At 30.7% G+C, this 17122-nt stretch overlaps 1 protein-coding gene across 1 annotated transcript; it reads right to left on the bottom strand.

The window, feature by feature from the left end:
* Window positions 1-638: 638 nt before the first annotated feature.
* LOC144559497 (uncharacterized) lies at window positions 639-1532 on the bottom strand. The gene has a single exon (XM_078308525.1). It carries the CDS (start codon window positions 1443-1445, stop codon window positions 912-914), a length of 534 nt encoding a protein of 177 aa, XP_078164651.1. The 5' UTR covers window positions 1446-1532; the 3' UTR covers window positions 639-911.
* Window positions 1533-17122: the final 15590 nt, after the last annotated feature.

Below are 17122 nucleotides of genomic sequence, written 5' to 3'. Positions count from 1 at the left end.
TAACCGAACCAATCGAACTTTTATATATTATGAATTTGCCTCACTAGCTACCCCGGTTTATTTCTTAATCAATTGTTTTAAATACTTTGGTTTATTTCTTAATATCCGGTTTATTTCTTAATTAATATCCCTGTTTATTTCTTAATATACTTCGGTTTCTTATAAATTAATTGTTTTAAATGAAAAATTAATACATTTCAATTTGAACCGAACAAACTGAAAAAACCGAAAAATAAAACTTTGATTCAGTTCAGTTCGATTGCAATGCTAAATTGGTTCAGTTTGATTCTATTTTTCAAACCGAATTATAACTTTGATTTGCCTAGGTAGTTCGGTTTGGTTTCCGATGAACACCATACATGCATGCATCACAAAGCTAATTAACAAAAACAAAACAAAATGGAGAGAAAGGGAGAGAGAATTAATGACATGATCAAACATTATTATGAGAAAATAAGATTACTTAGTACAAGATGTTAGTTACAAGATCAATCCCTCAAGTAATTATGTGAACTAAGGGAGAAAACAAAAGCTATCCCTGAAAGATAAGACTTACAAACCATTTGGGGTTTCAATTGGGAAGCTTACATATGGATTGTGAAATCAAATCCCTTCCTCCAACAAAAAAACACCCCACAAAGGTTAAAACCAAGATATATTGAACTGATTATTTCAATATACATAATATGTCTTTTGTGCTTATGCTTGGTTAAAAAAAAAAAACTTCCAAAACTTGCTCTCCCACAATTATATGTCTAGAAATCATTGAGGGGGATGCATAGTTTCTTAATCTTTTACAAAACCAGGTATAAGCACTAAAAGTTCTATAATAAATTATGCATCTATTTTATCCGAAAATATATATATATATATATATATATATATATATATAATTATTTTTCATCATGTCTTTACTCTTTACTAATGGCGGGGATGCAACTTGAGCTCCTTGGAATACCACCTCTCTTCATATTATCCAATTCTCTAGGGCTAATAGACTTGGACCTCTTTCTCCAAATCTCTTTCATTTGCTCAGCTTGAAACAAAACCGGTTGGGTCCTTCCTAGTCTGTTGAACTTAACACACACACTCACATGGGCACGTAGCGCCTCGTCTTTGTCCCCACCATTCTTCTCCAACTCATCTTTCACAGCAGCCGAGCAAATCCCACAAATCCACTTGCCAGAAAACCTGTCCCTTACACGCGAGATATATTCTTGCGTGCACTCCTCTGACATGCCGCAACAGGTGCACTTCACCTCCTCCACTTCTGATATGGAGCTGAGTTTTGAGTCTTTCACCTGCTCCTTGTTTAGTTGAAAAGAGAGGTCAGAAATAGCCCTCTGGAGTCCTTGAATGGAGATCATTCTTGGTTGTTGGGATTTTTGAGGTGATCCCTTTTGAGGGGTTAAGGTCAAGGCTGGTGTTTCTCCGTTTGGCGCCATGGAAATGACTTTGTGAAATAGGCTGTTTTGTATTTTCAATAAGCAAAGTAAAGATCAAGTTTGGCTCTAGCTTAGTGTGGTTTTGTAGAGCACATATAGGGGTTATTTATACTTGTAGGGGACAATTTAGTGAACCCAAAAGTGTGGATATGGGCACTTAGACTTCCTTTTGCATGTGAGCATAATTAATAATAAAGAGAGGAAGCGAGACATCACCTGAAAACCCTAGATTTTTCATGATATATAGGAAAAGCACTATTACAAGGACAAAAGAAACATCTTTTAAATGGCCAATTGGGGAAATTTGTGGACATTAAAACAGGCACGTGTACACATATGCATTGTAGACAGAATTCTTAGCCTCAACATTATTTGTACATCAAGTCATTGCAGCCTAGCTACAATCTAGACAACCCTTTGAGAGTTGAGACTAGCTAATAGTTGTGCAAACTAGTTGCTACCATGTGATTTGATGGTGATTGTCTAGATTTAGCATATGTACAAATCTAAATTGCTGTTGCAATTTCCTGTGATGGATCCTATTATAATGTTCTTCCTACAGGCCTACACAGTATATATGACCACATGCATACAGGAATTTGGCAATGGATCAATTTACCACAATAAAATAACTATACTAATTTATATATATATACCTATTGTGCATACTTCTATCGGTAATCACTCAATAAAAGTAATTTTTTGTCAGTGTGCCCTCATAGATAGTCACTTTTTACCCTTGCGGATATTGTCTTAGTATATTGAAATTGACTCGCAGATATTAATTTCAACAAAATTACTCATCGTCATCACATACTTCAAAGAGTAATCGATTAATTAAATTTTATAATTAATTATTATATTGGGTAAAATCAGTGGATTGATACAATTAACAACATTAATTACATAACGAAAGATAAATAGATAAAAGACCCTGTCCCTGGATGTGCTACACAGAGTTGCTTAAAGTAAGTGCAACAGATGATCAATTGTGGGGGTGAGCTAGGATGCATGATATGATAAAAGGCATTGCATGATAAGTTGATTGGAAAAAGGCTCTACATATCATCGTTTATTATAAGAAACTATTAATTTGAAATTTGAAATTTATTTGTGGTGACTAATAGGACGGCTGGATTGATCATAAATAAGCAAAGACAACACTTTAAGACCAATTCTATGGAACCCAATAGCGTGCATGTGAATTTGATGCTGATTGCAATGTTTCATGCACAAAATCCTAATTTCTGTAGCAAATTTGCTTGGTCACTGTAAGTAAAGAGTTGTAGGCTTGATGTTAAAAAGGTTCTACATGAACATGACAGTAACTCGCCATACAAAACATTCGCAAAAGGAGCATCACAGAGTAACCAAACATAAATGTGACGCATGATAAGAGCTGGTACCGGTCATGATAAGTGCAATGTGAAAAGTAGATAAAAGTTATATTTTCTTGACAAGCTGTTTTCTTCTTTTTTTTTCTTTTTTTTTTTGAAGTGAAGTTTCTTAACAAGTTGAACATGGTTTATGGTTTCATTTGCTTCTGATATATGCACTATCTTTTAAAATTAATATTAATGTCAATTAATGAATGAATTGAATTAGATTATATTATGTACATGGTTCAGACCGACTAATAAGCATTTCCATATTATCTAACAATAACATTAAAGAAGAGTAAGGTAGAGTAAAAGATGAGTTAATTCGGAGTAAGGTACTCAATTTATTCTTCACGTGAATTAATTTACTCCACACTTACTCCACCGCCTGTAGGATCCACTGTCATAATTAGATGCTCATTTTTCAACACCTTACTCCTCTAGACAGATTTTTAACCATTAGTTAAACTATCAAACGAGAAGTAAAATATGTGGTGTAAGATAGAGTAAGCAATTTAATCTTTCTTAACTTCACTAAACAATCAAACATAATCTTAAGGCTGTGCTCTAGAGAGGAATAGAAACTCCTTCATTAAAGGGAAGGAATGGGAACGAATGAGAAGAGGAGAGGAGAGGAACGCGGTTTGCCCACGTCGCTCACTGCTCCAGAAGAAGGTAATCAGAGTGGGAAGGAGAGGAACGTGCTACTGTGGCGAGGGGAAGGCGCTGTACAAAGTTCTGAAATTCGTAATCTCAAATTGGAGTGAGGGGAACCGTACTCGGACTCTTTCTTCCTCTTCCTCTTCCCCTTCCTCTTCCTCTTCCTCTTCCTCTTCCTTTCCCTTCCTCTTTGTGTTGTGTTTGTGGAGCACATCAAGTGTGAAATGAGAGGTTTCCTCCACAATCAAACATGATCTGAGATGATCATGCAAGACTTGCATAAGTATGATAATCAGTGAATATTTGGAAATTTGGTATGCAATCCAGAGCAATATAAAATAAGGTCAAATGTTCCTCACTGTCTCCTCATTTTTGTCTTTATAGTATATAGTGACTCCGATTTTTCTAATTCACATGAGTAAAATAAATGTTTTGTTAATATGTTTGCTATTTGAAAATGTTTGTCACCCAATATAATATTTTTTTTATTATAGTAGACAACCAAAAAGGTTATTATCAAAGGCATAACCAAAAAGTTGAGTGTATATATATACTAGAAAGATCGTTTTTCTCCTGTAGTTTGATTGACATATATATATATATATATATATATATATGATATAGAAATAAAAGAGAAACGGAGTACATAAATATACCAACAAAAGGTATCATCTACAGTAGTTTTAATTTGCAAATTGCATTTGTTTTCACAATTGTAGTAGCTACGTAATTTAAAACTGAAACAACTATTGCATAGAAAGTTGATGAATGATAGAGAGAGAGAGAGAGAGCAAAGAAGAGGATGTTCTACGCAGCCCATTCTATAGAAAATTTTGTCACTACTTTATCAAGGAAAGCAGACTATCTAGCTAATATATATTTGGTCAAACAAAAAAAATTGGAACTCTCTGATATATTTAATATTTTCTCAAAAAGAAAAACAATAATTATTCTAAAAAAAAATACTTAAAGTTGAAAGGACATCCTTACAGCAAAAAAAAAAGGACTATATATATTTACTTACAAATTAACAATAATTATTCTAAAAAAATATACTTAAAGTTGAAAGGACATCCTTACAGCCAAAAAAAAAAAAGACTATATATATTTACTTACAAATTAACAATAATTATTCTAAAAAAAATACTTAAAGTTGAAAGGACATCCTTACAGCAAAAAAAAAGAAAAGAAAAAAAAGGACTATATATATTTACTTACAAATTAAATTATTTAGAGCAACAGTATATTGTGAGGGGTTTTAGTTTTAACGCATATAGAAAATCAAAATGAGATGCATCTTTGTAAATTAGTAGGATTATGTAACTTTATTTTTTAAATGAAAGGTGGAGGTCTAGCTTACCATGCTTCTTCAAATCCATATTTATATTACAGAGGATTTTCTCCACTTTGTGAGTTTCGAATTCATGATCTTTCACACGAGAGTCAATGTCTTTGCCACTAGACTAAATGCTGGTTCTCATTTTAACGTAATTGCTACTAATTTCATAATGACAAAACTAAACAAAGTTTTGAATTAAAAACAAAATAAGAGGCACTATAATATGTTCAAAGTGGAACAAATAACATTATTAGTAATTAATTATATTGAGCAAAATATCAATCAGAATAATAGATTGTTAGAATGACCCATTGTTGCATAGTATATTATTGGATTAGAACTAATTATTAAACTGACATAGAGGAAGATAATCATTAGCTTAAATACACAATAAGCTGTATATATAATTATATATACATCTAATTTATAGCTAGGCCGCAGAAGATCTGGCCTAAAAATGCTTCACGTGCTAAGCTGTAGTAGCCGTGTAGGATATATGGAGCTAATAGGAGCTTAACACAGGATCTTGTCAATTAGTTGTCTACATGGTTAGATGGTGACAAAGCGCACACTGACATGCATGCATGTTTCTCTCTCAACCAAGAGTTAACCTGAAACTTCGCAAAAGGTCAAGACAACCACAAGAAACTTGAGAGAGATTTTGGGTTAAGTTACTTGAAATTGGAGAACCACAACTTCAAACAAAAATAAAAAGGTTGGAGAAGGATATTCGGTTTTGGCATTGCATTAATCCCACAACAGGCAGAGCATCCAAACAGGAGCAATAACACTCCAAAATTGTTTTAAAATCACATAATCTTTTTTTTTTCTTTGGCTAAAATGCAAATTTATTTGTATACTTTTATGCAGGATTTTATTTTAACGTGTGTTTAATTGGTATCTACGTCTGTGCATTTTTAAATTTCTATTGCATGCAGGTTAATTGTAAAAAATATATTTCGTTTGTATTTAATAGACAATATTTTATAGATTTATATAAACTATTACTTTTTAGATTAACAAAATTTAAACCTGTTCCCTTGATGTTAACTATATAATCCAAATTAAAATATATGGTAACGAGTTGTTTAATTATTTTCTAAGCAAGATTGTAGAACAGTATAAAATAAAATGGAATTACTTAGAAACGTATTTGTATATTGTTTCACATAATTTATTTTTCTGTTGTTAATATCAACATTAAAAAGTTAAACGTAGTCAATTTTGAACTTCAAATTAGAAAAAAAAAATATATTGCTGTTGCTTAAACAAATATAATTTTACCAACTATAACAAATGATTTGGGTCCACAACTATAAAATATATTTTTTTAAAATACACTTATAATTATATAAGGTCTACGCAAATTTTGGTTCAATTATAATATATATTAATATTACATTAAGATTTAAACTTATGTAAATTAGTATTAATCTATCAATATATATATATATTCCCAATCATTTTGACTGACAGAGCTTGACTGGTCAAACTTAAAAGTTATGAATCACTAATAGCTTTATATATATATACCATGGTTAAGTGACCGTTACTATTAATTACTCAGTCATGTGTACACAATAAATACAGAGCCACTTGCGCTACCGCTACCCCTCTCTCTTGCTGTTATACACATCATATAACGGAAAATTAATGATAATCATAAAAGAAATTTATCTTATTTTCTTTAAAGCAAAATCCAACACGATATTATTATTTTATGTATTTTACAATGAGATGTTGGATAATACTAGTTTCTCAAATAAGTTACCATCTAAGCTCTTGTTTTGAATTTAATATATTTAATTGATTTATGCAATTAGTGAAAGCATTAATGAGGACACTAAAAACGAAGTTGAGACAAATAATTGATAATTAATTAAGCTGAAGTAATTATTTTATTAATTCTCTTTTATTATTACGAGAGGGACAGAATTAAAATGAGTTGGTTTAACGGTGAGAACTATATATCATGTGCAATATATGAGCAATATTGTACGTACAATTAAAGCTCCAGGAGAAAAAAGAAATTAGGATAAATAAAAGCAACCAAATTTCATGCTGCTCGGCTGCCACTCGATCACATAGTCACGTTAAAGAACAGTGCTCTTTGTATTTGGACATTAACTTTGATGCATGCATGTTATCTCTTCTTTGTATAATTCATGTACCAGTTACCACCTTTTTGTACAAAACCAACTACATGCATATGGTACTGTTATGATCTTATCTATAAACGAGAAAGGTCACATGCACTCAATTCTCTTTTTCTTTCTCAACAAAACATGCCTCTTTTTGCTTATTTTTAATCTAGCTAGTTTCAATTTTTTAGAATTCTTTTGAGCACCAAATTGCAATGATCGATCGATGAACTTCAAAATGCAAATTGTATTTGCATAATATATAAAATGAAACATGATCCTCCTTGTTGTGCCATTAATTTCGTCGCATATAAATAGTAACTATTATCATACTTCAAACTGATTCCTCAATCTGTCGATAGGTGATAAACATAAGTAATTAAGTACACAAAGAATGAGAACTAATTAAGGATCTCAATTTTACACTTTACCAATTCTACAATTTTCAACATAAGGGAGTAAGGGCCGATTTTTTTATTTATATTCAAAAAAAAAATTAAAATAACCAAAAGAGGGGCTATATTTTCAAAACTACCCAAACCGGAAAAAAAATTCCGTTATCCAATTCCGGAAAAAAATTTCCGGTTTTTAGTCCCAAAACCGGAAAAAAAAAATTCCGGAAATAAGATTTCCCTTTTTTTTATAAACTCATTTACATATATACATATACATATATTATATATACATATATTATAAAAAAAAATGAGTTTATAAAAAAAAGCCAAACAACGTTTATAAACAAAATACCGATCGTTGTATGCCTACCGTTGAACGAAAACTTAAACTGAATTTTTGAGGCACTAAATTTTTCCGGTAATTGATGTTAAGATCGGAAATTCAGTGCCTTAAATTTTTGAGGCACTAAATTCCGTTTGAATTTTGAAAACCCAAATATTAAGTTGTAGCACTGTAGCCCTCTATGCAACCCATAGGCCATAGCACCTTAGCCTTACCCTACATATATTATATATACATTTTTCTGAATTTTTTTACTATTTTTTTAGATAAGTAGAAAATCAGTTGATCTAAAAAATTATGCACCATTCAGATATTTGATTTTCTACCTATCTAAAAAAATAATAAAAAATTTCTAAAAAATATAAAATTTGGTCTCCAAACACATATTAATATGGAGAACAAAATGAACGGTTCGGATCGACCATTTGAAATTTGAAAACTCAAATATTGAGCCGTAGCACCGTAGTCCTCTATGCAACCCATAGCACCTTAGCCTTACCCATATATGTATATGTATATATGTAAATGAGTTTATAAAGGTCTATATTCCTCTTCTTCTTTTTTTCCTTTAACAAATTCTAATAAGAATTGGATTTCGAACATATATAGGCCTCAAAGTACCACACAAATTCTAATAAGAATTGGATTCGCCTTTCTTTCTTTTTTCCTTTATACTCATGTGCCTACTTGATAGGATTCTGGAGTATATTGCTTTTCACAAATGACTTCACACCGGACTTTCATAACAATATCACGGTATTCGGTATCTGGTGGACTCCGAGGAAAACATGGCACAGCTCAGACAAAGGTCTATGGCAAAAGGGGCCGTAAATGGGTTAATGCTTTGAAGAGAACTTTGATTGCATTGCATAACAGCGTACCTTTATCTGGATAAGCTTTAAGCCCGATTAAGCCTCGTGAACTACTTAGTGCCATTATTTACGGAACGTGACTATCCTTCATCGTTTTAGTCACGTTGTGTTTTTCCTTCACTACAGTGATCGTCTGATTCGCAAAATCAAATCGTTGCTCTTCTCCCAGAAAAAGCATGTTTTTTCTTCATCTCAACCGTTCAAATATTTTTAACAATTCAGATTTTGTGCTCCTCTTTTGAAATCGAATCTGCATGATCTCACACACAAGACCGTCTGTACATAGGCCTGCTAATATGCGGGCTTTTATACGGGCCCTGGTACAGCCCATAATATGGAGTAAATATTAGGCCCAGAAAAGAGATCAGCAACAGTATACGCTTATAAAGGCTGCACAGAATGTATTTTAAAACGAAATTTTACAAAATATCCTTTATTTTTAAAATTTGAAGTAAAAATATTCTCGTCCTAAAATTTTCCCCCGAGAATTTTGTTTCAACTTCAAAAAAGGAAAAATTATATGCGGGGGCTTATCCATATCTTCGATGAAGATAATAATATTTCATATAATACGATCCATGTCCCGTGTCTTAGTCTCGAGGACTCTCATCTTTCTGATTATCTTAGAGACTGTGCTGAGTATGATGCCATTGATGTTGTTTTTATGGCTGATCCATCTGTTGCTGATTCGGGTTCTTCTTTTGCTAGTGCCTCTACTTCTCGTTTGATTGTTAGAAATAATTAGTATGTATTACTCTGTGCTTTGTTTGTGCTTTGTTTGTGCTTTGTCTTGTGGTTATTTTGTCTTAGTGTTCTTGTTACTTAGTTATCATGGCAATATGTTTTGCCTTGTATGTTTTATGATATTAGTTTTAAATATTATTTTGATGCTTCACACTTTGAGGATTTGTATTATTTTTAGTTTTATCAGTTTTGTATGAATTATTTTGTTTCTAATGAAATAGATAGCTTGTCACTTTTATTAAAAACAAAAAAAATACCACGTAGTGTCCTCATCCTAAGAATAATTGAAGAGAACATTTAATTATTGTTACAGGCATTTTGTTTTAAAATATGATAATTAATTTCGTAAATGTTCGTTAATTCATCGAATAACTAATTTGTCAAATAGTTGCCTTCAATTTTGTTCACTCATGCTATAACTTTCGGTTCTGAGTGCAGAAACTATTGGCTCTGCTTTTTTTTATTTTCTAATTTTTCTTTTTCTACTATATTAAAAGAGTTTCAGTTGTAATATTTAACGTACTGATACAGATGTTGTATGTGCTGATACGAAATAATATGTAATTAGTTTGTCATAATTAATGAAATACTTACGAATTTTAAACCAAAAAAAAAAAAAATGTTCACTCGTGCTATAACTGAAGGATAATTAATATTTGTAAATTAGTGAGGTATAATTTTTTAAAATCTTGTTAAGGCATCCTTCCTACTATGTTCTTTTCTTATATTTTCAAAAGTGAACTATTATTTTTGCATGTGTAATTAATTATCTTATTACAGATTGCATTAGGGGTGGCAACGAATCACACCGAATCGAACTTATCCTAGTTTGAGTTTGAGTTTGAGTTTGAGTTTGAATAAGATTCGAATCGAACTAGGTTTGATTTGTTTTGAATTGAATTAATTTTGAATCAAATTAATTACGAAGTACACATTTTTCGAATCTAAGTCAATCGAATTACGAACTACAATTTTTTTTGGCAACCCTATTTATACCGGTAGTTTATGCATTAGTTTTCTTCTCGCGGAACAAAATTCACACAGTTTCCTTTTACCTTTCACGAATTCACACTAGTGGATTATGGGACAGTTCAAGATTTTTCTTACATTTTTACACTGCTGGATTGATTAAAAGCACGACATGGACATAGTCAAATGAAACTTATTACATCATTAATTTGTTACTCTACTGAAACATTTTTCTATTATAAATTACCATTATATTAACAATTTTGAGCTGTAATATACGTTTGATTCCTTTATTATTAAAGATTAATGGTTGAATTCATTAGTTGTATTATTTGAGATTCTAATCTAAATAGTTCGCGAATCAATTTCGAACGAATTATATCCAGTTTGATTTGAATAAGATTCGGACCAAACTGATTTAATTTGTTTCGGAACGAACTAATTTCAAATCAAACTAAACTCAAATCAAATCACAAAATACGAATTTCTAGATTGCATAATTTCTTTGACGTATTGTCATAATCATTGCACGAGACCACATTGTACGAGACTATTATCTTTGACATATTGCGTTGCTTGCATAATGACAAGGCGTTGTCACGCCATGATTGAACTGTTAATACTTTAATGGAACCTGTAAATGGACCAGTCGATCAGTCACTGTCGCCAACGAGAGATGGTGGCTTTTCATAGTTTCAATTTAAAAAAAATAAAAAAAAATTTAAAACCTTTCCAACCTCTGCGATTGCTTTGATAACACGATTGATACGACTTCAAATTTTCTCTTGCATTAATATTTGAATGTATTTTCTAATTTACACGTTCGATTGCTTTGATATTTATGTAATTCACTTGTAATTGTATGTAATCTGTGGTATACGAACTCCGTCTCACTAACTACAGAGAAATCGCAAGTTAAATTTTTGAAAATAAAAATATAAAAAATATTAAAGTACTCCGTCTCACTAACTACAGAGTAAGGCTACGGTGCTATGGGTTACATAGAGGGTTACGGTGCTACGGCTCAATATTTGAGTTTTCAAAATCCTAACGGTCGATTCGAACTGTTTATCTTGATCTCCATATTAATGTGTTTGAAGACCAAATTTTATATTTTTTGAAAATTTTTTACTATTTTTTTAGATAGGTAGAAAATCAAATATCTGAATGGTGCATAATTTTTTAGATCAAGTGTTTTTCTACCTATCTAAAAAAATAGTAAAAAAATTTTCAAAAAATATAAAATTTGGTCTCCCAACACATATTAACATGGAAAACAAGATAAACGGTTCGGATCAACCGTTAGAATTTTGAAAACTCAAATATTAAGCCGTACGTAGTACCGTAGCCCTCTATGCAACCCATAGCACCGTAGCCTTACTCTATATATATAACTAGTTTAGTACATAAGTTTTGTAAGTGAATAGTATGATTGAGTAGTACAATTTACAGAAAAATAGTATTGTTTTCTAGTCACTAATCAAATAATACTATTCCACTTCTATTCAATGTTTATTATCCAAATAATGTTATTTTAAATTTGCCAAATGAGATCTAGTGGTCTTGTGGGTACGTCTCTAGTGACATGTTAATGGCATTCTTTTACCTGTTTATTCTATCCGTATTTGATAAAATAGATATTTAGAATTCATGTGTACATAAAAAGAATTTAAATTTGTATAAAATTTTAATTTATATATAATTCATATTTGTTGAAACTATTTAGGATTCATGTATACAAAAAAGAATGAGAGACACTGAAAAAAAAAATTTACTTCTTTGATTTGGCCATGTTCTTACTGCCTTACTTGCATCTTATTAGTTGAACTATAAATCAGCTAATCAAGCCTAATTAAATTGAAAGACAATACGTAACAAACACGAATTGAATTCAATGTAAGCGTATCAAAACAGATAACTATCCGAATTAAAAGATAAGACCAACTAAAACAAAATATTCTACTTTGCAAAGAATCTCAGTCGCATATGTTCCCTTTCATATTTACAAATATGGATAGCGACCACCAATTTTTCATAACCATTGTAAAAGTGTTGCCATGTAACCCATGTTTATTTTCCAAAAAAATTATTAATATCATTTAAAAAATAATCAAAGCACTACTGAATTTAAAAAATACAATGGCTTCCAAGTCAATCTGCGGCTCTCAAAAAACCTAAATATCAATATATTACAGTGCATTTTTTAGTTTTTGAGGACCTCAATGTCAATATGCGGTCCTTCAAAAATGAGACTGTAAATTGACTTGGATGCTCTGGTATTTTTCTAATTCTCCATAATTTGTGGGTTTTTTTTTTTACAGTAGTATTAATAAAAAATTTAAGGCTTATTTCATTTATCCTTGTTGATCCAATATTTATTGTTCATTACTAATTTTATTTCATAACCCTCTCTGCTCACTTGTCTATTCAATTTTTATTGCTGTCATTACTAATTTACTATATGCAGATTTATATATTAACCTCGAAAATAAATGACATTTATTTATCTATCAGTTTTAATATAGAAAACCTGCATACTGTAATGACAGAAATATAGATAAAAAAATGAATGGACAAAAAAACTATTAATTATATGAATATCGTAGGAGAAATATTGTACAGTCAATTAATAAGTGTTGTTGGGAAGACAAAGAAAAAACTTTTAGGTCGTGTATGCGAATTAGGGCTGGCAAAAAAATTCGAGGTTCGTGATTCGATTCGGGTTTGATTCGAGTTTAATTCGATTCGAAATGGGTTTGAATTGAAACGAACCAAACCAGGTTCGGTTCGGAATTAATTCAAACCAAACCCAAACCTAGCCTGGTTCGATCGAAATGAGTTCGATCATTTTTATGGTTCGAATCTCATAATAACATCGGCCGTCCATTTACCTGATGAAATTAAAATCCAAGATAGAGAGTCATAATTTAACTTAGCCGACATTCCCTCGCTCTCAAATCTCACAATTTTTTTATGAGCATAATTATTCGCATTGCGAATAATTATGCTCATAAAAAGAATTGTTTTTTTCGTAATATATCCAGCAACAAGACTTATCACATGAAAACCATCAATTTTAATAAACGAAAACAATGTTTTGAAAAAAAAAAAATTTAGAGATACGAATCATACGTGGAGGATTAACCGGAATTTTAATTATACCATATTCAAAACAAAAAAAATCAAAACACTCCAAATTGTGGGGATTTTGATAAATAATATGGTCCCAAATTGGTTTGGAGATCTTTTTGGGTTTTCAGGAGGAGAGGAAGCGCCAAGCCGGCCCCTCAATAATAGAACCGCAGATTAGCTTGGAGGTTCTGTTATTTTTCAAAATCCCCACAAAACATGATTTTTTTTATTATTTTTTAATATGGTGTAAATAAAAATTTCGGGAGGATTTAACGTGAGACTCACGAGGTAAAAATCAAGAACACGACAAATTCATTAAATATTTCACAACCCAAAAACACTAGAGAAGGGACTGGTAAAATTGGTTCTATAACTTTGCCTTTATCCTGATAGATAACAACGAATATCTTTACCGGTACAGTACCAATTTTCTAATTGGTTATGATCATCCAATCAATACCGTTGGAGTATAGTTGGTCTATAAGACTTGCATATCTATTTTTTTTTATTTTTTATGACGTTGTGTTGAACACATCAATCGTTTGATATGTACACATAAATCCAATTATTTTATTTGCAATATAACTATCAAATCATGCCTCTGTCTTATTCATGTTTTACCCTTAATTTGTTAAGTTTTATCAAAATGAATAATAAACAATTATCAAATTAATTAATTGCTTATATAATTTAATCTTAAAATTATAACAGATAAATGTATTAAACATACATAATATCATAAAATATAAAAATTATAATTTTTATATCCCATCATTTTAAAATTCATAAATTATTAATCAAGTATAAGGATATAAAATGTTGGATAAACTAGCTTTTTCACAAATTCGTAAATTCTTAAATAAAAAATTATAAAATATTGTATAAATCAACTAATTGTAATAATGAGAACCTGCATTTGTTCTAGTGGCAAAGTAGGGAATCCTCTGTATTAATTCACAGGAGTTTGAAATATTTTGGGTGGCTTGACCTCAACTCATATTTAAAAAAAAAAAAACTAATTGTAATAATAAAAAGTTAAGTATAAATAAAAATTAGTGTATATATTTTAACATTTATTAATTATTCTACGTGGTAACATATATGAAATATCTCATATTCATAATTTTATGTTATCTTACCAAAAAAAAAATTCTTATACATAATCGTATCTGTTAAATTGAGAAAAAAATATTTCTTATACATAATCATATCTGATAAATTAACTCAAATGTGCTCAACCTTGATGAAATGTAATAAACAATGTATGATTGAAAATAAAATACAGAGACAAATATTAAATTAGCTGTGAAGCACTGTTACACCGTTGTCTAATTAAGGCTGTTCAACAATATACAGCTGACGTGTTCTGTCCAGTCTTTAATGATTTAATTTCAAATCAATGACTTGGTCAACTAAAATGTATATAGATATCATAAATTGTGATATAATTTTTCTTCTTACAAGATACTGAGTTTGGTATTATTTAAAAAAAAAATACATTTTGCAAATATCTTGTCAATTTGAAGAAACGCGAAAAAAATGCATTTTTTTTATTTTCTTCTTAAATATATATATATATTTTTTTGGGGGGGGGGGGGGGGGGGGGGGTGAGCTTTTTTTTCTTCCTCATGGCACTGTATTATTCTCAAATCATATCCGAATTATTTTTGAATCACAAACTTTTAATTCCGCTAAACCAAATTCGAACTATTCATTTGTCCCTGTGCTCGTCACTCCTGTATACTGTCGAATATTTTCCAATCCGTTTGCATCTAGGGGTGCAAACAGATCGGATACGGATTGGATAGTGGTAAAACCATATCCGTATTCGTTTTTATTTTTCATATACTGATACGTATCGAATCTCGGATATCTGTAGATATATACATAAACACTGTCATAACATATATTAAAATATGTGGTATATATACTACTGTTTTCTATTTTCGATACGGATAATTAAAATTCAAAACCATATCCGTATCCGTATCTAATTTTCGGATACGAATCCGGATACTGTTGGATATTATCCGATCCGTTTGCATCCCTATGTAGACATACAGCACACCATGTTTGGAAACAAAGTATTGTAGAGAATTTTAGAATTATTATTCAGAACTTCACATGCAAAGGGGAAGGGACCAGACACTTATTGGCACGCCATGGACATGGTCCAGAGTCCAGACCTAGATCTTCATCCCATCACAATTCACAACTGGACCAATCCAACTCCTAACCACATTTTTATTTCCGCAACTGTAAATGGAATCAACATTTAAATGATTGCTGTTCCATCAATTCTTCGAATTTCAAATAATGAAAAGATAGAGAGTCTTTTCTGATTTTAAGGAAAAAGAATTGAGAAAATTGAATACGCATCTATGCAGCTATGCTATGACTGGAAACATTTACAGTATTGTTACTAGTATCATACCCGTGCGTTGCAACGGAGACATATTATAAGAAAATAATATATCAAAGAAAATAATAATAATTATTCAAAAATTAAGACACATGATAATAGAAAATTTATATGATGTTGTATTTTTAATTAATTTTAATCGTGATATCTAATAACAACTTGATGATGTGATGATTCTTTATTTTTAAGTACCAATGATATCAAATAATAGCTCGATTCGAATATAATATCAAATATCGTAAAACAATTCAATATCAACATATAATACGATATCAAAAAACATAAATAAAAAGTGTTATCGTGTGTATGTATAGGATACACACACATGTTATAAGATAAATATATATTCATACACATGTTCTAATTTATATTCTTCTTTGTTTCCAATTTATATTCTTCTTCTTCTTTGTTTCCAATTTAGAATATATACACACACACATTGATATATTATATATTGGAAATATATTCTAAATTGCCTACAACAATATGTATAGAAACAAAGAAAGAGAAATAAGGAAATAAAAAAAAATGAATTCCATTGTGATCCGTATAGAAACGAAGAAGAAGTAAGGAAACAAAGAATAAGAAAATGGAAGGTGGAGTTTTTTCAATTAAAGAGGAGAAATATGGAAAGAAAGAAATAAGGAAACAGATAAATATATCGCTAAATTTCAGAGTTTGTTCAATTTTAATTGTAACGTATCGTGTGGTAGCACATGTGGTGAGAATGTTTTTAACTAAATTTAGACTTTTATACATAAAACATATGCATTTAATCTAAAGAAGACAAATTATGTAATTGGAGGGCTGAGATCAAATCCGAAGTTTCATCTTTCAATCGTAGCCGTTAGTGGATCGGACACCCAACGTGCTTAATAATATAATGGAGATACCTCTCAAATAGGAATCAAAGAAAAATGGAAAAACGCCATAGATTTTTGTAACTCAATTCATTTTTTTACGGAAAATTGGAAAAATTCTCCTTTCGGGAAGCAAGGACTCGGACAAACTCGACAGCCAGAATCCGACCAACTCAAAAGAAAAAACGTGACCAGTACGACGTTGACATAAATTTTTTAATTTAGTACTCGTGTTAGAGATATATTATTTTAAGATCCTTTGCGTACAGATAGGACGCATCGTTGGACCACACTGGTCAGAACTGAGGCCCCACTTCAATTTAAGCCACACATTTTCATACGCAGTCAAGATGTGTGGTTTGTTTTATTTTTTCTTTTTGGCGACATTGTGCACATGCGCCCTGAAAATTTGTTGGATTTT

This window comes from Carex rostrata, chromosome 9, assembly GCF_964058835.1.
Source record: "Carex rostrata chromosome 9, lpCarRost1.2, whole genome shotgun sequence".
Classification (NCBI taxonomy): domain Eukaryota; kingdom Viridiplantae; phylum Streptophyta; class Magnoliopsida; order Poales; family Cyperaceae; genus Carex; species Carex rostrata.
The sequence above is the reverse complement of the archived record's forward strand: the minus strand, read 5'-3'. Positions and strand labels throughout refer to the sequence as shown.

Coding starts and splice junctions, on each gene's coding strand:
- LOC144559497 (XM_078308525.1), bottom strand. CDS start 1,445: ATGGCGCCAAACGGAGAAACACCAGCCTTGACCTTAACCCCTCAAAAG.